The sequence below is a fragment of the Agelaius tricolor genome, unplaced genomic scaffold, assembly GCF_023055355.1.
Source record: "Agelaius tricolor isolate 1412-34295 unplaced genomic scaffold, bAgeTri1.0.p SCAF_1, whole genome shotgun sequence".
NCBI classification, from domain to species: domain Eukaryota; kingdom Metazoa; phylum Chordata; class Aves; order Passeriformes; family Icteridae; genus Agelaius; species Agelaius tricolor.
In genome coordinates, this window is record NW_027269261.1 from 49,341,885 (window position 1) to 49,364,034 (window position 22,150).

Sequence of the window (22,150 nt, forward strand, 5' to 3'; positions counted from 1 at the left end):
AAAACATGGCATGCATAAGAGGAATCAGAACCCTCACAGGGATAACACTCCGTATAATTCCTACCTAGCTACAGCCTCTTAAAGGACTGGCTTCCATAGGCCGAAGGGCAGGACCTGCCAAGGAAGGCTCAGTAATCAGCACCTGTGGGTGCATGGCCAAGTTTCTGGGAATAAAGTTCTGGACCAGAAGTCTAACACACTCCAAGAAAGGTGTTAGAGAAGCACTGTCGGTAACACCGAAAGGCATACTGCAGTGTTACTGATGGCTGCCAGGAAAGATTTTGTTGAAGTGACAGCTTTAGCAAGGCCCAGTGCCTGCAGAGGCCCCGAAAAGGTGACTTTGGTTAACGGGATGGATTGTGGTGGTGGTGGTGGATCTACGCTGGAACCAAGGCTGGTGATCTGGCCCCAGGAGAGCGGAGAGGGGCTGTCTGGACTCAAGGCAGCAGCCGTGCTGGCCGTGCCCTCACCCTGCGCCACCGCCTGCACAGGAGGGCCCGGGAGAGCTGCCGGGGCAGTGACTCCAGGGGCGGGGCAGGTCAGGGCAGGGGCTCCTGGCGAGGCCGGGCCGGACCCACAAGCGGCGCGCTCCCGGCCCCTCACGCCGCTCCCGGCCCCTCACGCCGCTCCCGGCCGCGGCCGCCTCCGCGCACGCGCGCGGGGGGAAGGGGGGAGCGCGCGCGCGATATCCGGGCACCCTGCCCCCTCCTCCGAGGGCGAACGGGGCCGCGCCGGCGCGCGCGCTCCCGGGCCTCGGCCCCGCCCCCAGCGGCCCCGCCCCGCCCCGCGCGCTCCCTGGCCCTGTGCCTGGCACTCGCGCGCGCGGCCGGCGGGGGCGCGGCCGGAGCGGGGCCGCGCCGGGAGCCCCGCAGGCGGCGAGGCCGGGCCGGGAGAGGCGGAGCGAAGCGAAGCGAAGCGAAGCAAGAAGAGAAGAGAAGCGGAGCGAGTGCGGCGGCGGCCGGAGCCCGGCGGGGGGAAAGCGCGAGGCGCAGCGCAGGCTCCCGCGCCTGCTCGCCTGCCTGCGGAGCGACGGGGACGGGTGAGCCGCTGCTGCTGCTGCTGCTGTCCGCGAGTGGCGGGGAGAGCCGGGCCCTGCGCCCGCCTGGGGCCGCGCCCGCTGCCCGGCAGCCGGGCGGTAAACAAATGGCGGCCCGGCGGGGGCCCGAGCGCCCGGGGGCGCCTCCCCACCGCCAGCCCTGACAGGTCGCCGTTGGCAGAGGCCGCGAGGGGCTCCGTGTGCGGCTCCGCCGGCGTCGCCTCCTCCTCGCGCCCCCCTGCCCCGCGGGGCCCGGAGCGCCGGCTCTGTGCCGGCCGGGCCGGGCCGGGCCGTGTAGAGTGGCCGCTGCCGCCGGGCCCACGGGTGGCGGCGGACCGAGCTGTGCCGCGGCCGCTCCCTCTGACCCCGCAGTGCTGCCAGCGCTGTCGGGGTGTCGCGATTGCACGTGGGGAAGGCGTAGGGCCGGGGTCTGCCTGGGGCTGTGAGACCGCAGTCGGAGAGTCGCCTTTCGGCGTGAAAGGAGGGAGAAGAGAGCAAATAGTGCAGAGGTATTGCTGAAATCCCTGTCTAATCCCCCGTGTGTGTGTTATTTCGAGTAGATGTGCTCAGAACGTGCAAGAGGTGGTGTTTTCTCTCTTCTCTCGATCCCTTTCTTTAATGGCAGTTTTTTGACGTGCGGTGGAGCCTTTGTTTCCCTCCTTGAAGAAGGTTACGGGGGTTATGTGGTTGTACTCCTGTAACCCCACGGGTCGGCCATCAGAAGCATACAGGGAGATGACAGCGGCTTGTTGAACGGCTCGCGTCTTGGAACGGTTGTGTGGCCTCACTTCCAAAAGTTCTAGCGTCGCTGTTGTTCGCAGCAGGTCTTCAAAATTCTTAAGGGAAATAACCCGTGGGCTGAGAGGTGGCTTTCTTTTGTTCTGTAAAACTCTACTGGATTTGGCTGAGAAGCTTTTCATAATCCTTGTTTCCCTTTTGCCGATTGTGTTGTTAATAATGCCAGAGAAGTGTTTGTTAACATACTAGTCCAAACCCAGTGCCCCTGAAGTAACAGCCTCACCTTGCTTGTGCTAGCACTTAAGACAAGATATCTCCTCTGCTTTCTCTAGAATTGGTGTGGATGGTTAAGTCCTTCACCTGCTGCCTTCTGCTTCACGTTGATGTGATACACCTTAACTGGTGCTGTGGTTTGGGGGGTTAAGGTGCACGCATCCGGTTTGAGGAGGATGTCAGTTATCTATGGCATTCCCCCCTGCACCCTTCTCCCAGAAGTACAGAAAGTATTAGAAGAACTTTGTTGGTAAGCAAGTCAAGTACCTGGAATACTGAAAAATGCACTGGCAGCTTTACTCTGTATGCATGTAAATATCTATGTGGAATTTCTCCATAGTGGTCAAATTGCATCGAGAGAAGAAATAGATTAGAGAGAGTGAATTGGGATTGTATTGCAAGCTGAGACTTTTTGTGGGGTCTCTTCTCTCATTTGCTTCCAAAGTTGGAAGGTGTTAGAGAACAGGAGAATCCCAGCAGAATGGGTAAAAGCTATGCAAAAGCAGTGTTTTTACTCTGCTGCCTGAATATTCTTTCTTTTGCACTAAATTCTGCATTTACGCAATTAACTTCTTAAATTCAGGTTATATTTCCCTTGCTTCCTACTTCAAAGTTAGAAGTCTAATGGGCAAAATAAGTGTTGTGTTTAACAAGCAATATCTGGTTGGAAAGCTTCTGGACAAGATTTCTGCTTGTTTTTGTACAGCCAGGTTTTTAGGTCGTGAGGAGTGTCTACAGCAGAGGGTGTAGTCTACAACTTTGTGAAGAAGAAAGCATATGGTTATTAGTCTTCAGATGAGTTCCTGTGGCTGCTGCAGGTTTCAGCTGTGTAAGAAACCCCTGGTTTGCCTTCAGTCCAATTGAGCTAAAAGGAGCAAAATTTTCCTCATATCCATAGACCTATTTCATTGGTGGGCTCTGTCTAAAAGGAGGCAAATGCTGTTTGCCTCTGGCAATGAGATCCAGTAGAATAAAGATGGGAGCAGGGAATCACGTATAGTCATCATTGTACTGGTGACAATTTCCCTTCAGTTTCCTTATCTGCATAATGAGAATAAAGATAATGTATCTATTGGTGAGATGGTTAGATTGTATAAGGGGAGGTAAGTATTCCTGAACAGACCACAAAGAAATGAATATTTACATTATCGATAGTTACAGAGAAATCTGTGTAAGGTCCTAAGTGTCAGGGCACTGTCTAGTCTCAATATTGAATGAAGGAAAAAGACTGAAGAGTCTTGTAATATAAACTGGTCTGAAACAGGCCAAGAGAGTTAAAATGGCAGGGGAGCTCTAGATTCTGACTTACTTTGCAAGCTACTGTTTTTAATAGTTTCTGATGCGACACCTGGTGTCTTACTATAATCTTTTAGTAATCTTTTAATGCTGTTTGAAGCTTCAGGACCCTGCAAACCCTTACAGTCAATGCGACATCCAGTTGAGTAGATTGTGCTGTTTCTTACCAAATGTCTAACATTGATCTGAGCTCTTAATGTGAGATACAATGAAAAAATGATAGGTCTAAACTTAAGACTTGAGAATAAGAGGCATAGTGAGATAAGCTTCTGATATAATTACAGCTGTTCGTGTAAAACTTTAGGTAGTGGTTCAGGCTGAGTGTGATACCTGGTTCAGACTTTGCTGCAGAGATGCTGGAAGGTGGGTGGTGATTTGTTGAAGTTCAGGCTTTTATTTATCTATTTAGGAACGTCTCTAGTACAAACTGTAGTTTTCCAGAAGTCCTGTTTGACAGAGAAATTTGCTGGTGTGATAGATTCATTGCAAATAGGATCTTTATAGGAGTGTGCTTTATTGGCAAAGCTTTAATGCTCTTACAAAACCTTGTTTTGTCTGAGTCACTGTTGTCACCAGATAAGGAATGTGTTTGGATAGGATCGTTCAGCTGGAGTCCTTGGGCAAAAAGAAATAGCATCAAGCCTGTTGACATTTGGAAAAGGTGGTCTAAATGATATTAGAGATAACAAATTGATGAATAATCAGATGTCCTAAAACCCTGTATGAACTTGTAGTGAAGATGTTTGTGTTTTCCAGTTCTTCATTCATGTTAGAAACATATTGAAAGAGCTGGTATGACATGCTGACTATGAGATATATTCCCAGCTTTCTGTCATCAGCTGTTTGAGATAGGTGAGGTTTGGTTTAGACAATGGTTTTATTTAAAACTATCTTTTTTTTTTACTGTTTTATTGGTTTTTAAACCAAGCAGCTTGGAAGGAGGAAAAGCCTAACAGTTGCTGAAAAAAGTGTCTTTCATTTGATAAGAAATACCCGAAAATAGAATAAAGTTATTAAAACTTTGTCTTATAATATTGAATATTTTTGTTTTACTTCAAATTCTTCAAAATATTTTGAGACAAACTCCCATCATTTCTACTTCAGTGTAATCTGATAAGGTATCCTTGTGAGTATGTCTGTTAAATTTTTTTGTGTACTGTTTGTTTTGCTACATATTAGCCAGGCCATTGTCTACAACCAAGGGTATATTTTTAACAGAAAACATAATATGGACAGAATACATGACATTGCACTTCAGTGTAGGATGTTGGAGAGAACTTGCTTTCATAGTCTATTTACTTAGAGTTGTTTTCTCATTTTGCTATGGGACCTGGTTAAACTTGTGTAGTAAGACCTGAAACAGTACAATAATGAGATGTTTGGCCTGATTTCTCTAAGTATGCAGAGGTCAGGAATTCTTCGGCAGCAGCATGTATGAATTAAAATCTTACGTAAGAAGGATTTATTTTTGGTTTCTTTTGGATGGTTAAAACTACCTACTGTAATACAGAATGCATTATTTTTTCCAGTAGTTCTGTTTCTGGTTACTGAGAAATGGCTTGTTTTCTTTCCTGCTTTTCTGGAGGATTTGTGAGTTGGTATTGGGATAAGAATATCATTGTTCCTTTGGGCATATCACCTCGGTTTCACCTCTCTCAAGTTTTAGTGGTAATCCTTGGGAATGAAGGAATGGAAGAAGCATTTTGTTACATTAAAAACTTTTTTAATAGTAAGCAACTTGCTCAATAAGTTCCCATGTATGAAGACTGAAGATGGACAAATTTTAACTAGACTAAAATGCAGTTTGTAAAAGAATCTAACTTTATTTATTTCTTTTAGTTCTCTAGCTGTTGCAGTCTTTCATATGAGTTTGGGGTTTTTCTTCCTGAAATGATCAGAGCAGTGAATTAAGTGGAGTAGCTCAGAATAATAACTTTTAATAATCTCTTACAGCCTTAAATATAATTAGGTTACCATCCAGTGTGACTAACAGCTAGCAATAAGCTAAAATGACAGAACTTAGGTTGTACTTGGGAAGTCTATTAAAAACTTGTTTATATTCTCATAAAATCTACAAAAAATTTAAGTGTTTGTAGCCCCAGACAGTGTAAGCGCATACCTTTTCAGGGGATTGTACATACATAAAGTAATGTCTACACCTGAAATGAAACCTTACTTCTGATCTCATTTCTTGCAGAATCTGCAGCAATCGAGGAGTCACTCTGTGTTCAAGTTCAGAAGTGCTTTACACATGAAATCTACTGGCTCTCTAGGTGATTCTGCCCTGTCACCATCTCAACAGGTAGAGTGCTTTTGTGCCTGAGCCATGCAGGAAGTGTAGCTGTTCCTCGTGCAGTTGTCCTGTGTCCATGTGTGCCCAAAGGCACATTGAGGTCTTTGGGTTTCTTCTCAGGGAAATCTGTCAAGGAAGCGAGAATGCATGGCAGATCTGTCACAAAAGTACTCTAAAGAAAAGCCTAGTAGCTTTGCTTTTGATTTTTAGCACTCTTTTAACTGAGTTTAACAAGGATAGAAGAAAGTGTTCTATCATTTCATTAGAGCTTCTATTCTAAAATAATGTAACAAAGCCAGACAGGTAGGGCGTCAGTGGAGGGTCCACTTCTCTGTATTCTCTGAATGGTAGGAAGCTGGTTTGCCACTAGGAAGAGAGGATATTTGGGGCAGGGGCAGACAGGGAAAAGTCTTCTTTATAAGGTTGGCATAAAAAAGGTTGCAATTCCCTATAATTCTAGTGCTCATTGTTTCTGCTGTAGTTAGAGATTTCTCTTTTTTTGGTCTGGTTTGTTTGTGAGGTGGATAGGTAACTTTGATTTATGCTTAAAGAAGCAGCTAGTATATATTCCTTCGATGTTAGACCACTGATAAAACTAGAATCTTTCCAGAAGTATGTGTCCCCCTGAGGGTTTTTTTCTTGCAGTAGAAAGCCATGTTTTAGTGTAACCTTTTTCTGTCTCTTTTGTGTAATACATAATAATAGCTGTAGACTATGATAGTAATGGTTGAAGTAGCATCCTGCTTAGATAGTAGTTTGGGCTTTAGTAATAGGAGCTCTTTTCATGTTTTCAGTGATTAACAATAAATTAATGTAAACCCGTTCTAGTACGTTCAGTATGCGCAGTCACTACCAGCCAGGGAAGATGCTCTTGTCTTTGTTGTGGATGAATTTATGTTTGAGAATGCAATGAACACTCATCCATCCAGCTGTTTTGAATATAGTTTTAGCTTCCCTGGTCTACCTTGTTGTAACAGAAATCAGGGCTGTCCTGATGAACTTAGGGGTAGGGGGTGGTAATTAGTATTGTGTAAGATTGAGAATTTAAGTTCAGCATCTGAAAGAGAAGCTCCTAACAAACCTGGGAAAAAGATGGAAGATATACAGCTGTCTCTTCTGATGCCTTTGACTGGCTGCCTTGAACAGAGGCTAGATAGAGTTAGAGAATAAAGTGAGCATTTATTAAAGGCTTTCAACAGATACACCTTGGGCTGTGCAGGAGCCTCACAGAGGCTGTACCTAAGATGGATGACAGTCATGAGTTTTTTGGGCAGATACAAGTGTAGTCTATTTGCATATCACGGGTTAATTGTCCAGTTACAGCTTCAGGTAATGAAGCCACACTCCCCAAGCTTGCTCCCCCCCAATTTACTTTTGTTTATGGGCCTGAGGCTGTGATGATCACCTTGGTTCTCAGGCCTGGAAGGATTGTTTTCTCAGGACAAACTGTGATGAGGACTGACTAACACTCTGTGTGGAGTTCAGAGTTATACACTAATGCAGTACAGGATATGAAAAATATAAAAACTAAAACTTAAGGCATCACTTCTGCAGTGTCCAAAACAAAAGGGAATTTTTTAGTATGGTTTGCATGTATTTGATTGTGGGTGGATTTGGATGCTCCTGGGAGTTTAAACCTGTAGTACAGCTTGTGTGTCTCCAGTCTTCTACTTCCTTGAAGCAGTAATTTAAGAACCTGTTGGTCTATTCAGTTGAATTTGATAGAAGAGTCTAAAAGTAGTTGAGCTTTATAGGTTTGATGAATAATAGGGGGCTGTGTAATGGAGGGCTTCAATAGCAGTAATGGTTGCTGTGATTTCCTGTCTTATTGGCCCCAAAGTATTCATATAGGAGTGAGTGAGCAAGCAGGCTTTGGGTTTGATAATACTAAGTATTACTAAGTTTTTGTGGTATAAAAGAAAGTGAGAGCTCACACTTGCAGCTGAAGCATTGTGCATGTCTGAAACCCTTATTATGCTATTTTAATGTTTGTGTTACAACAGCAACTGGAAATCACGTGGCTGTAGCAGCTGGAATTTTAATCCTTTTAATTATGATAGATTTTCAAAGCATGTTCTGGCTGATTTAGTCAGCTGACTGTATAGTATGTACAATAACATCAAGTGATGGCACAAATTCTGAGAGCAGTGGTCACCTCACTGGAACGGGATGTATTTTTAGGTTTCTCTGCTAGTAACAGTCAAGTGTATGTACTTCAGCACCCTGAACTGAAGGAACTGAAGCTGGTTGCTGACACTACACTATCAGAAAAGGACAGCTGTTTGTTCTTGCTGTAGTCATTGATCTGACAGTCTTCTGACCATATTGTGACAAGGAACACAGTGGGATATAAACTCTGTCAATATTATTGGTGTTTTAACAACAGGTATTTTTCTTTATGTCAGCAATGACATTCTTTGTTAGCCCTTTCAATTTGCTGTATTAAAGGAAATAAAAGGACTTGTTACCTCCAGCGAGAATTTTCTTTATCTCCCCTTTACCCAACAGGTCTTTTCTTTACAAAGCAGTATTTGGGAAGAGGGTGGTTCTTGTTCTCAGTATAGTACTAATGATATATTGGTCCTGGTTCTTTAATGGGAAATTATTCATATGTGAATGCTCTTAATCTATGAATGAAAGAGGTGCTAAGTTCTGCGATTTACAAAGTTAGCTTACAAAATAGAGTGAGTCATGGCCATTTGCTGATTAATCAATGTGCTAATTCTTGAGGTCTTATCTATTTATTTTACCAGTTTGATAGGGTAATTTGTTTTTTTTCCTTTGGACTTAATTTGCAATTTAAGAATTGAATTATATCAGAAGTCTAAAGTAGTTCAAGCAGTCCAGGAACTCATGACTGCCCAAAACAGCTGTTGAGTTTGAAGCTCAAGTATTAAAATTAAAAATGCATAAAAGGACATCTAATATATTTAAAGAGACTTCGTAGTAACTTATAAATAAAATGCAACATTCTGACTAAATTGAAGTTTTGCAGGAGGTACTTAGGAGTTAAGGCTTGTAAGCAGAACACAGAATTTTAGTGAATGTTCTGCTGATGGTCTACTGATGTCTGAAGATATTTTAAATTATATGTTTAGAAAATGAGCCAAAGGATTTGGATTTTAAGATAAATGGCAATTAATATCACGCTTCTTGATACTAGTGACCAGTAAAATTCTTACGTATAAAAACTGAGAGAATAAGTTACTTCAGCTATTTAATCGATTTTGTGCATAACTGTTTCTTGATAAAACCAATCTGAAGCATCTGTAATAGAACAAATTAGCATCTAGCTATTGATAGGACTTGGGATTTTAGTGTCAGCTTTGGCTTTCACACACTGTCTGTTAGTGATATTTGATGTTTTCACCAGATTTTGTTTCCTTCTTGCTTTGAAAGGTCATTTGCTTATATGAAATAGTTAAGTTTTGATGAATATTAGCTTATGAGTGAAAGGAGTTCAGGAGCCTGAGAAAAGCCAGTATCATTGTGCAACTCAAGTTTCACAATCTGACTTGTAAAGACCAGTGTGATAGTGTGCTGGGGAGGAGGATGTTTTTCTGTCTTAATAGAATGTTCTGTGTAAGCTCAGGCTATTTAAAGATACTATTTAATGATGGTTGACTAATTTAGGGTATGTCTCCAGAAACGGTGCAGGCAAACACCAGCTCAGTTTGACTGTTCTGAGCTGCTGCATGTGGGCCAGCTTTGGCTTAGAAGCAGTAGAATAGTGCTGGCTTTGCAGTGTGTGCTGTTTTTCCAACATAATTCACATATGTCCCCTTTCTGGGTTGAGTGAAAGTGGATCATCCGCCTTGCCCAAAAGTTGTAAAATTTTGGCCCACATTGCTGTCATGCGACACATCTTGACATGATCTGATGGTGTTGATGTGAAATTCCCACTGAAGTGTCACAGTCAGTATGGAATGGGCTACAGGCAGCCATGAGGCTCTGGAAAGGACATGTGTCCTCTCCTGCTCCACACGCCGGGATGTGCCCAGCATGGAGCCATGCGGCAGCAGCACCCAGGGCAGCCCCTTGCCGCTGTGGAGGAACACGCCTGCTCCTGTGGGTGTCCTGTGAGTCTTGACAGCACTACCCCTGGGCTGCTGTCAGACTGTACCCAGCTTTTCCACCCCGTGGGAAAGGGCATTGGCAGCTCATGACACGAGTGCCCTCTTTTCGCCTGGAGTTCTGGTGAAGCTGCTCAATAGGGTGAGAGCATCCATAACCCCCACAATGAGGCAGAGGTCATCTTGGGTGCCCTCATGGGCAGGTGAGACCTGTGCAGCCGAGCCCAGTTAGCAATACACTGTCCCATCCTAAGAGTCATTGGTACTCCTGCCTGAACACACCCACAGGCTGCTCTCCCAGGGGCTCACTTCTGGCCAGCTTTGTGGGAGCAGGACTCTGTTTAGATAGATGAAGTAGGGGCTGGGCTCTCTAAAGGCCCTGGCATTATAAACTAGCAATTGTCTTTTTCAGTGCTATTTCCATTTTGTCTTATTCACTTTAAAATACACACATAACCTGAGAGCTTCCTTTTGATCTCTGGTCACCTGTTGACTTGAGGAGAAGTAGTTTGGTTTCAGTATTGATAGACATTTCTGAGATTTTCTTTGGTCTAGCAGCAGGCCACAGTATTTGGCAAAATTACTCAGAGCGGGCTTTGCTGGAAGAACTAAAATTATCTTCAGAGAAGTCAAATAATTTTTTCATTCTTTACTGAACCTGTTTAATGTCTTTGTAGTAGATGCTGTCTGATTTAATTTGCAAGTCAAAAGCAGATTGTGTACCAGAGATGTTTGCAAAAATGTTGAACAAGTCAGTCACTGAGTCCAGCAACTGATACACTTGACAATTTATTTGAAACTTACTGTTACTCTATATAAATGCTAAGGTATGGTGGGGGAAATTCAGCTGTGTTTTGCCTGCTAAGTGTAGCACATATGCCTTTTTGTTAAAAGTGTTCAGGAGAGTGGGTGGCTAAAATATTTAAGTTATCCAAATTACGAAGCATGGGGGGTTGAGGACTGATTGCTACTTAAAGTTGGCATGAATTTCAAAGCATTATAAAAGAATACAAGTGAGTGAGGTGTCAAATATATTTCTGTTTAAATGCTTTAAATTATTTAAGGTGGAGTGTCTAAAAGGCACTTTTGTTTCCTTTTGCCTTCAGTTTCAAGGGAAGCAGTTTTCCTTTTATAGTTTAGAGTAATTTTAATTTAAGAAGGTTTAATGCATTAAACCTGAAGTGTTTAGTCTAAAGACAATGCATGAGAGTACTTGTTAGCAGAATAAGGAACCATTTTTATTAATCTTAAATTCTTTGAGCATTTTATTTCTCAAGAAAATTGTTAGAGGGAGAGGAGTAAGGAAAAGATGGAATGAACAATGTATTTTTGAGATTTGGCTCTGTACAAGTCATTCACTGATACCTCTGAACTTTAATCCCTACTGATATCACTTCTGAGAGGGAGTTTGTAAGAGCATAGGGAAGCTCTTGGTAACTTGTGTGGGCCTGCACTCCAGCTGGAGAGCAGTTCCAGACTTTCTCAAAGTATGATACAAAGACACAAAGTTTACTCTTCTTTTTTTTTTTTTTTCTTTCTTTTTGTTTATTTTTCCACAACTAAGAATTTAATTTTTTGTTGGTGTCAATATCTTGTTGTAGATTGCACCATCAAGATATATATATTTTGGTTTTTATTGCTGTTTGGCCTTGTTATGCAGAGTTGTTGATATCCTTACACTTTGAATTGCTGGTATTGTGATCAGGGTGGCCATGGGATGCATTAAAAAATTACTTTTTGTGGGTTGAAGTGGACATGTAGATAGGACCATGTAGGCAACTACAGTTTTATGTAAATGTTTGCAGAGAGATAAAAGGACTTATTTAATATGTAGTGTAATTATGTAGTATTATTTGCTACCCTTGTACAACAACTACTCTAGAAAATAAAGGGAGGGGCTATAGGCTTTAGATGAAGAAAAAGAGTGAAGAGCTGTTGTAAAGGACGGCAGTCTGTCAGAAGCAGGGAGTGGGGAGAGAATGGGACATGGCATGGAATTAAGATGCTCACTGAAGGCTGCAGATTGCCTTAAACAGAACTGCAAGAAGAGGGTGTCCACGGCTTAGGTGACAGGCAGCCTGGGGAACAGGTTGCCTCTGTTTAATTTAGAGAATTGGACATGATGATGAATCTGGTTTCCTTTATTTTGTCACTGTACTCTGTGCAATTGTATCATTTATAATTGTTGTTGGCTATATAGTCCAAGGTCATGCTTTGTTTTTCATGGAATGATCTTTTTGCAATGAGTGGGGAAAAGGGGCTATTCCACAGGGAAGGATTATACATCTTTACTGAAGCTGCATATATTAGACTTAGTAAATAAATGCATAGACTATGTTCTGGGCTCTGATACAAATGTGTATTTTTAATTTTCAGCTTAACTTTTAAGCACTAGTTCTTTGAAATAAGATGTTACATACTTGTTTTTTTAAAATGTCTACTGATCAAGCATGCAAAACTGCAAATTGTAGCTAGTAAATATTAACAATGTTGAGTTAACATTATATGCTCTTGTCTCCTTTCTCTTTACTCAGAATTGGATTTACAGTCATGGAGGAACATCAGCAGCACTTACACTGTGTGAACTGTGTCAGCCGTCGTTGTATGACCAGACCAGAGCCGGGCATTTCCTGTGATCTGATTGGCTGCCCCTTGGTTTGTGGAGCAGTTTTTCACTCATGTAAAGCTGAGGAACACCGCATGTTATGTCCCCTTGAAAGAGTGCCTTGTTTGAATAGTGGCTTTGGATGTCCCTTCATAGTAGCCCGAAACAAAATTGCTGATCATCTAGAAGTTTGTCCTGCAAGTGTGGTATGTTGTACCATGGAGTGGAATAGATGGCCAGTCAGTTATGCTGACCGAAAATCTTATGAAAACCTGAGTAAAGATGTCGATGAGGTGGAGCAGCTAGATATGGCTTTAGCTCTTCAAGACCAGCGCATGTTATTAGAATCACTTAAAGTAGCAACTATGATGTCAAAAGCAGGTGATCAAATACCAGAATCCAGAGAGCAAACCTCTGTCAAATCAAGTGCCCCCGATACAGTGCATACCAACTGTTTGATGCCTGTAGATGGAGAGTCCTATGGTGCACTTTATCAAGCTACTGTAGAAACAACAAGAAGTTTAGCTGCTGCTCTGGATATCCTGAACACTGCTACAAGGGACATTGGTATGTTAAGTTCAAACCTCTGCATTTCACCACATGAAATGAAAGAAGATCCCAAGATTAAAGAACAAGCTTCTAGTGGCATTATTCAGGATAAAAAGTCTGACTCTGAAAATCCAGATGAAGATAATGTAGGAGCAGTTGGGGGAATTAACTTTGATAGCCTGAGTCAAAATTCACAAATGGAGCAAAATGGTTCTTGTGATATTTGTTATGATGTAGTGCAAAACCATGACTTAAATCTAAACCTCAGTAACTCCTCACTTTTGTGTAATGGTTTTCATGTAGAAAATGTAGAAAATGAATGTTCAAAGGTGTTGGACCACAGTGAAGATCTTGGTGTATCTAACTCAAAACCGTCCAGTGTAGCAAATGGTGAATGTACTGCATCTCATGATGATGAAGCATTAGAGTCTTGCAGCTCCTGCCCTATAACAGCACAAGTTGAAGTAATACCAGCTGATCACTTAGTTAATGGCAATGCTAATCATGTGCTACTTCCCCATAATGCTAATGAAGAAGAAATGTTAGAGAGACAAGTGGAGCAAGAAAGATTGAGAAACATAGATGCATTTTCGCTTTTACGGCATCGATCATACAGATTCCTTGTTAACCATTATTGGTCAACACCCAAAGAAGACAAAGCTGTTGATACATCAGATTTGGAGATAACAGAAGATCCTATGGGTCTTCAGGGAATTGATCTAATCACTGCAGCTCTGTTGTTTTGCCTAGGAGATTCTCCCGGAGGTAGGGGGATATCAGAAAGTCGCGCTGTCGATGTGTATCACGTTGACTTTGGGACCCAGACGTTTTCTCTCCCATCTGCTATATTGGCCACAAATACAATGGTGGGGGAAATAGCTTCAGCTTCTGCATGTGATCATGCCAACCCACAGCTCTCAAATCCAAGTCCATTCCAGACCCTTGGATTGGATTTGGTATTGGAATATGTGGCTAGATACCAAACGAAACAGCGTTCAATGTTTACATTTGTTTGTGGACAGTTGTTTAGAAGGAACGAATTTTCGTCGCATTTTAAGAATGTGCATGGAGACATTCATGCTGGCCTCAATGGCTGGATGGAGCAGAGGTGCCCTTTGGCATATTATGGGTGCACATATTCTCAACGAAGGTTTTGCCCTTCAACACAAGGGGCAAAAATTATTCATGACCGCCATTTAAGGTCATTTGGAGTTCAGCCTTGTATATCCACAGTATTAGTAGAACCAGCAAAAAGCTGTTTAATTGGACTACACAACGACCATCTGAGTAGTCTACCTTTTGAGGTGCTGCAGCACATTGCTAGTTTTCTAGATGGCTTTAGTTTATGTCAGCTTTCAAGAGTGTCACGTTTAATGAGAGACGTGTGTGGAAGCTTGCTTCAAGCACGTGGAATGGTGATACTGCTTTGGGAGAAGAGAAAGTGCCCAGAAGGAAGTTCTTGGCAGGTAAAAGAAAAGGTAAGTTACTATTTTTTTTATTTTGAAGGTGAAAGGGAAAGTATTATATTGGTCCTGTTTCTGTTTTTTTTCTTAATATTATGTCTGTTACTACTGGATTATGGTGTAATAACCTTTTGAGAAAGAGATTGTTGTATAGAAAAAGTGAAAATTGCTGCAAGTTGTCCCAGTCTTTTCCACACTTGGAGAAATAGAAGTAGGGTCTGTATAGTTTGTGCTGGATGTAAGTAAATTAGCTTCTGTTTTTTCCAATATTTTAAAATGTTGAAAGATTACTTCATGATTTGCTTTAAGATCAGTATTTCATAGAAGTGGGAAAGCTGCCTACAAAAGTTTGCTTTTCTTGCCTGTGTAGTGTTTACAGCAATTTTTATTTTCAAGCCTGTTGAGATCATATCTATTGCCTTGGTACCAAATGCCTTAAATATTGAAATAATTTAAAACCTTTGGATGACCTTTGTGTAATGCAGTTTTTACCATTCTCCCCACTCCAAACTGCAGAGTATTTGCAGCACTCATTTGGAGTTGCACAAGTTGATAAGAAACAAACTATTGTGGCTGGTCTTAAAATACCTTGTCATTTAACTTCCAATTGTATCTATTTTTTGTGGACACAAAAAATATTGCCTTTGTTTCTTCCCAGTGTTCAGAGTTGTCTTGGAGTCTGGATCAGCCTGGGACAAACAGTACTAAGTTCTGTATAGTGTATTTTTGTCATGTTGATTTTTAGTATGAGTTATTAACATTACCTGAAAGTTCTATAGCACAAGCATGTGATTTCCTGCTCTGAGTTCAGGTATCTTGAAACACTGTGAGCCTAAGTGCAGCTTATTTCCTAGGTCTGGCGCTTCAGTACAGCCTTTTGTACTGTGAATGAGTGGAAGTTTGCTGACATTGTGAGCATGGCTGACCACTTGAAGAAGTGTAGCTACAACGCCGTGGAGAGAAGAGAGGAGGCTGTGCCGCTGCCATGCATGTGTGTGACGCGAGAGCTCACCAAGGAGGGACGCTCGCTGCGCTCTGTTTTGAAGCCAGTACTTTAGGTACTGCAGCCACTCCAATTGCACATACACTCAAGCACCTGATATAACCTCGGTAATATTACGAGACACTTTATTAATGTACTAAAGATACTTTCTAGCTAAATCTACTCTGTCACTGTGTATATAAGGTTTGAAGTGACATTTATTTTTTATAATACTGTTTAGCTGGAAAGTAATGAAAGTTGCCTTAACGTTTGAAAAATTCGGAACTTGCTGGACAGGGTAGTTTTATCTAACTTATGTAATTTAAGAACAAAATCCTAAGGTGTGTTTTCTGATTCACTGGTGCCCATGTAGCTGTTGACTGATAACATTTCAAAAATGGCCTCTAAATGGTATCCACATTTGGATAGGAAACACTGAATTGTAGTGAGAGAAAAGTCCTGTCCAAATCCTGTACCTTCAGTGTCTGGTCTTTTTTTTTTTTTAAACAAATTATAATCCAAATATTTGAAAGATAAGGAAGAATTCAAAACTTTATAATAGAAGTCTCAAACACAGCTTTTAAGCACATATTTTCTCATTAAATTGGTGTTCTAATGCTCTTCCTAGTTAACAGGTGATCTAGGATCAGCTTTTTTTTTAAAAGAAAGGTTTTTTTAGGAATGATATAAGTGAACTCAGATTTACAGCAGCTTAATTTTTAGTACAACTTTGTTTTGACATGTCAACAATTGCTATTCTTCTTCTGAACTCTTAACAAGTTGTTTTACTTCTGGGAGCAAAACTTTTAGAGCTAAAACCATGGAATACTAGTTTTTACTCTCACACCTACAATGATATCAATGTCAAATGTTCAGAAAATTTTTCCTTGTCCTGCAGTTGGCTGAGGGTTAAATTGCTTGAGCAGTCAGAAACTCAAAGTATGTGATGAACAGTTATGAATTTATAGAGCAGCTAATGAAAGGGCTTTACTTGTTCTGTGGTATTGTGACATGTATTGTCTCCTTTTCTGTTAATTTGTCTATAAAAATGCTGCTTTTATAAGGAGCATTTTAAATTACTGGTATGTATAGCAAATGTATCATCTTCATAAGATGAGACATAATTTGTTAATTGTATAAGGCATATCAGAAATGTTATGTTAATCCACATTTGTTAAACCAATAACTCCAATTTGCTTCCAGTCTTCCATAAGGAAAGATCTTACGAAGTGTTTGTGAACAGAGAATACATGCTATGAAAAATGGCCTGGTATAGCAAAACTTTAATAACTTGAACTGACTTTCCAACTTGTTTGTATTACTGTCGGTGTCTCTAGCCTGTTGCACTTAGCAACTGTGCCACAAAACTAAAACAGAAACAGACCAGAGCTCGAAACAATGAAATACAGTGTGTATTTCCATTATAGGAAAAAAAAAAGAGATTAGTAAGGAGGAGATGTTTACAAAAATGGCTAAATTTATTACTTGCAATTTCTGTACCGGACACTTGTTTATGGCTAATCTGGCTGCAGTTCACAGCTTTGGGATCTCTGCATTTCCCATTCTGGATTCAGTCCAGCTAAACATTCACTGCCTTTTTTTCTGTTCAGAGTGCTACAGGTGCTCAGAAAAAACCCCCAAAAAACAGTGCCATGAGTTGAAATTATAAGAACTCAAATAGAAGCTTTGCCTGGATCTTCAAACTGCATGTTCTCATTCCACAACTTCTCTTCTTTGTTGTGTAAAGAGAAGAAAGGAGTAAACCCTCTACAGAAGTTAGCAACATTTGTAGTAATTCTTAGCTGTTACCACAGTTATCTGGAAAGGAGAATCTAGATTCAAGTAGAGATCTGACTATACCAACTAGGTTTTAGGTAGGAATCTTACACCCCCAGCCTGGTTCCTTGAATACATTGAAATGCTCATTACCCACAGATTCTTCAGTACAAGACAGGAGATGACTTTCATCAGTTCTTGTCTTTCAGCTCTAATAGCTCCTTGCTGCTGCTCTCCAGTGTTTAAAAGTAGTTGTGTGACTGGAAGGATCCTGAAAGTTGAGGAGATAATGCTCGCATTTATGGCTAAATCTACTTCAAAACATCTGTCTTGGGTTACTGGTATTTTTTAGTGAGCAATGTGGTGGTTTTGGTACTCTGCATTCTTTGTAACTCTCCAGAGCCCTGATAAGTACAGTAGGCAGGCACATGTCTTGGTGCTTTTGGAGAGGAGTTAGAGGAACTGGTGTTAGAACCTTGCTTGTAGCACAGTGCAGAACTGCATTTAAAGTATCATCAGTTGTTGATCTATTAAAATGAACTTTTAAAGTACTCTTTTTAAGAAATAACACTATTTCTCAATACATGCACTTTTATTTTCAAATGTAGATACAGGCTTTTTTGTTAAATTAGTTTATTTTTTATGAGAATCCAGAGCTATTAAAATATCAATGTTGTAAACAACATATCTGCCTTGTAAACTGCTCCAAATGCAGAAATACAGTATACTTAGGATAAAACTTTTTTTTACACTGCTATGCAGTTTGTAAAACATCTATGGTGTATAGTCAGTCTATCAAAATGTGACCTGTTCACATTTGCCCTTGAATTTTAAAAATGTCATATCCCTTTCCTGGTACATGTTGTGTACAGCATATATAGACAGCTGTTCCAGTCTTTCTTTTACTTGATACCACATTGCTACTTTGTTTAAGATGTTATGTTTTCAATCATTATGCAATGTTTTTTTTCAATGTCTGTTGAAATCTTAATAAAACTTTTGGAGTTTCTCTTTTAGTATGAGTGTATTTTCTTTAAAGCTCATCCCCAGCCTTTGGGTGTTCAAGCATGGTGCTCAGTGTCTGCTTATAGGATTCCGGTAAGTACTCCAAAACTAAAGTTGCATACGGGAAACTATTTGCAAACATTCAAACATTGCATAATTTTGAAATTATTAATATTTATACACATTTCAGTATGAAGATTGGTCATTAATTTTCAGATTATCTGCCCATTTCTATTGCTTTGGTCTATTATGCAGCATAGATTCCCTTCCATAATGAAAGATATGAGTACATAACACCGAAGACACATATTGTAGCTTGTAGGTTTGTTCTAACTGATTTTTCTGAATAAAGTGGAAAGATTATCTGATCAATATGATATACTGCTGGTTTGCAAAGAACATTTTTCAGTATGTTGTTTTGTGAGTAAAGCTTCTTCTAGAAAGTTGTTGGTTAGAATAGTACAGAAACAAAATTTAGGGTGTTTAGATAATGGTTGTATTTCAGAATGCTTATGGAATGGCAAAATATAAAACATCATTAAAATAGAAGACTACTCAGAAATTTATGTTTTGCCCTGACACTTGCTAGTACTGGCATACTAATAGTCCTTGCAAATAAAAATGGTACCCAAACCGCACTGAGATCAATCTTAAAAACTTGTGCCTATTTAACTTTTTACACAGAACCACATTTTGGTTTTCTCTCTCCATAACTGGATTAGATATTCTGCTGTGTAAGAAATATTTTTCTTTAACTTTCTTGATGCTTAAAGTATTGTAGGGTGGTTGCCTGTATGTTTTAGGTTGCTTTTCTGGCATTACTACTGCTAAACTTCTGTGCTGCGTGTAATTTTCTAAAATGAGATTTAAGTTCAGTGGACAGTTCAATGCCTGCTGTAATATCAGATTTAAATTTCTTTCATCAGAATGTCTGTTCATACAGCTTTGATCATCTTCAGATGAGCAGAACCTTTTTGTTTACAGCACGGAGAAAAAAGTAGTAATCAGATAGGATTAATAAAAAGTTATGGCATGTAAAGCAGAGCTTGAAGAATGGGTGTCTCACACTGTGACTTTTTGGCATGTAGTGAATATTTAAGCAATAATCCAAACTGGAGAGGGAAACTGAATGAAGAGATAGAATAACTTGGGCATTGAGTCCCAGCATATACAGACTCTTCTGAGAGATTGTGTGAGAATGCTGGGAGTTTGACTTGTACATGCTGCAGCTGTGTTTCAGTGGCCATTTATCAGTTTTTCCACAACAGCAGGAGTTATTCTGCTGCTACTTGTGCTTTAATGTGCTTTAGTTGTAAACTGTCTCCAAGCACTGCTTGCATTCCTGAATCAAATATTAGCTAAGTTGAATGCAGTCCTCACTACTGAATGCTAGGTATGTATTTGATGTGGATTCTACATGCTGGTGGTATCAAAGGCAGTATTTGGTAAGAATAATAGAGAAGTAAGGTCCTTCAGAGGCAGAGGATCCATCTACTTGGTTTTTATTGATATTTGCCAGAAAAAGAGACCTAAAATGTGTTAGGGAATGCAAGGAGTAAGACTGATGGCATTCAGTATATCTTGCTAATAATAACCTGGTGGTCAAGACAACATTATTAATCATCATTAGATGCAGTATGATGGCAAAAATTCACACCTCTGCCATTTTGACAGACTAAATTCTGTGATACATGCAGCAGTAGATATACAGCCTCCTTAACAGTCTCAAGTAGTAGGAAAAAAAAACATATACAGAGTTTTACTGCAAAATACAGGAAAGCTAGAATTTCATTAGGGCTAGATTTGTACAGTGGATCAGGAAAATGTGATTTTTGTCTTGAGGATATTTCAGTGTTCTGGTTCTTAGTTTTGTCGTAAACTGGGCTGACATTTAGATATTTACCTAAATCATAAAATGAACGAGCTGCAGGAAAACCATAGTAGGAAAAGATGAAATGACTTCACAAAATTGTTTCAGTTTCATAATATCATAATGTCATATTGAGCAAAGAATTTTACAAGATGTTAAAGAAAGGAACAGAAAAAATAGATTGCTATATGCTTTTCATTTAACATTTGACTTTTTTCTCAACCTAATCTGTTTTCAAGTATGTAACAGGAGAGCTACTTTCAAGTTTATTGTGATTTAAATGGAGGCAATTGTGCTAGCAAAATGAAAGTTGGGTTGGCATTAGTATTCATAGCACAGGGGTAGGCTGCAGGACAAAACTAATCTGATTATGTGACTGGTTAACAAATGAACAATCAATGACCTGGTATGAACCTACACTGGACTTTGTTCAGGAGTGTTAATGTTTGATTGTTATGTGTTGTGTAATCTTCTGAATATTGTTTTCTCTGTAGTATTTTAATTCTATAGTTGTGTTCCACCTGTGATTCCGGAGGCCTTTGCAGCAAACAGGAAATGGTGTGCTGCTTAGAGAGATTTGAACCTTGGTTAAGGTAAAGCACTAGTGCTATGAACTGTGACAGCTGTTTATGAGCATCAGCTGTCCGGAGTCTCACGTCATTGTGTATTTGAAGAGGAAGGGATGACTGGATGCTGTGTTGCCTAAGCAAGGTGGCTTTACTTACAAGCAAGATGTTTATAAGGTACAGCACTGGGCATGGGTTTTTTAATATACAGATGGGTAGGATATTCTTGAATTAACAATGCAGTAAGACTACTGAGTAGATGGGATTGCATACAACAATAATTCCTTCCATATTTTGTGATAAAACAGACTCTATCCAAGTGATCTGCATCTTTGACATCAGTTAAATGGAGTTGTAATCATCGTTTTCAGCAGATGGCCTCTTGGGTATACACAGAAGTCTTTATATTAAAGGTTAGAACCAAACCAACCAAGAAAAAGACCCCACACCAAAAAGAAACCTACCCCAAGAACTGCAAAAATCCTCAGTGATATATTTTTTTTTAATGTATAAACAGTGTTGATTAATGGTTGTTAGGAGAACCTGGGAAGTAAATAGAAAACTCAGTTTCCATATTTCGTTCAAATGAAATCTCCTGCATGTAGATAAGCAAGTGCTTCTTTTTAATGAAAACCAAAGCCAAAACAAAACACATTTACAAAAGCTGTATGATTGGCAATGTGACTTTTCTACTGTCCTTTTGATCTTCAGGTGAAACTTTAATGATCCCAGATTTGCTAATTTTACTATCCAAAGGGAGGAAGCTCTGTGAGAAGAGACTGAACATTTAAGAGACTGTGAAAAACACTTATGTAGCAGCTGTGAGAGAAGAATGACAAAAAAGTGAGAGAAACAGCCCTGCGGACACAAAGGGTTAGGGGCAGGAGGTCCCAGATGTGGGAACAGAGATTCCCCTGCAACCTATGGAAAAGACCATGGTAACTCAGCTCATTCCTCTAGCCCATGGAGGACTGCAGAGGAACAGGTATCAGCTCTGCAGCCAGTGAAGGACCCCATGTAGGGTGCAGGTGGATCTACTTTGAGGGAAGCTGTGGGCTGTGGAAGGCTCCCAGAGGAGCAGGCTTCTGGTAGGAGATTCCACCCATGGAAGGGAGTCTTTGCAGGAGCAGGCTTGTGGCTACTACATTAACTAGACTAGTCCCAGAATAACAACAGAAACCTGTGTGAATTAGTTACCTTGTGTAGAGGTGTGGTAAATAAGGTTGGCCAGAACATCCATAGATGAAATAAACTCTAAGTAAGAAATCATTGAAATAGGTGGAGAATATGGAGTCATTTATGGTTTTGACAGTTAAGGTAAATTGTAACTCTTTAATTTTGCTCTGACCATGCATGTGCTCTCAGCAAAAATGGTTTAAAATCCACTTCTCTAAAGGTAGGGCACAGCCTGCCTTTGGAACATTCTATTTGAACTTGAAGCCACTCTTGGTTTACAGCAATTGAACAATTTACTGTTAACTATGGTACTTGGTGAGAACAACTCATGGAGTAAATGAATATTCCCTGGCAGCTGTGGTGACCTAGCAGAGCTTGGGGAAAAGTTAACAAGTGGCCAACTGATGCATGCCATGTGACTTCAGATCTCAAGCAAAGTACCTCATGGT

General features: G+C 40.6%; 1 protein-coding gene across 5 annotated transcripts; it reads left to right on the forward strand.

Moving 5' to 3' along the window:
- The first annotated feature begins 757 nt into the window (after positions 1-757).
- FBXO30 (F-box protein 30) lies at positions 758-18,093 on the forward strand. Of its 5 annotated transcripts, XM_071433265.1 has the most exons (5): positions 758-1,039; positions 2,107-2,297; positions 5,541-5,645; positions 12,244-14,341; positions 15,181-18,093. In XM_071433265.1, exons 4-5 carry the CDS (start codon positions 12,260-12,262, stop codon positions 15,382-15,384), a joined length of 2,286 nt encoding a protein of 761 aa, XP_071289366.1. In that variant the 5' UTR covers positions 758-1,039; positions 2,107-2,297; positions 5,541-5,645; positions 12,244-12,259; the 3' UTR covers positions 15,385-18,093. The 5 variants fall into 5 exon arrangements, with proteins under 5 accessions (XP_071289366.1, XP_071289376.1, XP_071289358.1 ...); XM_071433275.1 differs by lacking the exon at positions 5,541-5,645; XM_071433257.1 differs by lacking the exon at positions 2,107-2,297.
- The last annotated feature ends 4,057 nt before the right edge of the window (positions 18,094-22,150 follow it).

Excerpts from the sequence above, each read along its gene's own strand:
- FBXO30 (XM_071433265.1), top strand. The coding sequence starts at position 12,260 with ATGGAGGAACATCAGCAGCACTTACACTGTGTGAACTGTGTCAGCCGT. Across the intron at positions 14,342-15,180 it reads CTTGGCAGGTAAAAGAAAAG|GTCTGGCGCTTCAGTACAGC; the intron begins GTAAGTTACTAT and ends CTTATTTCCTAG.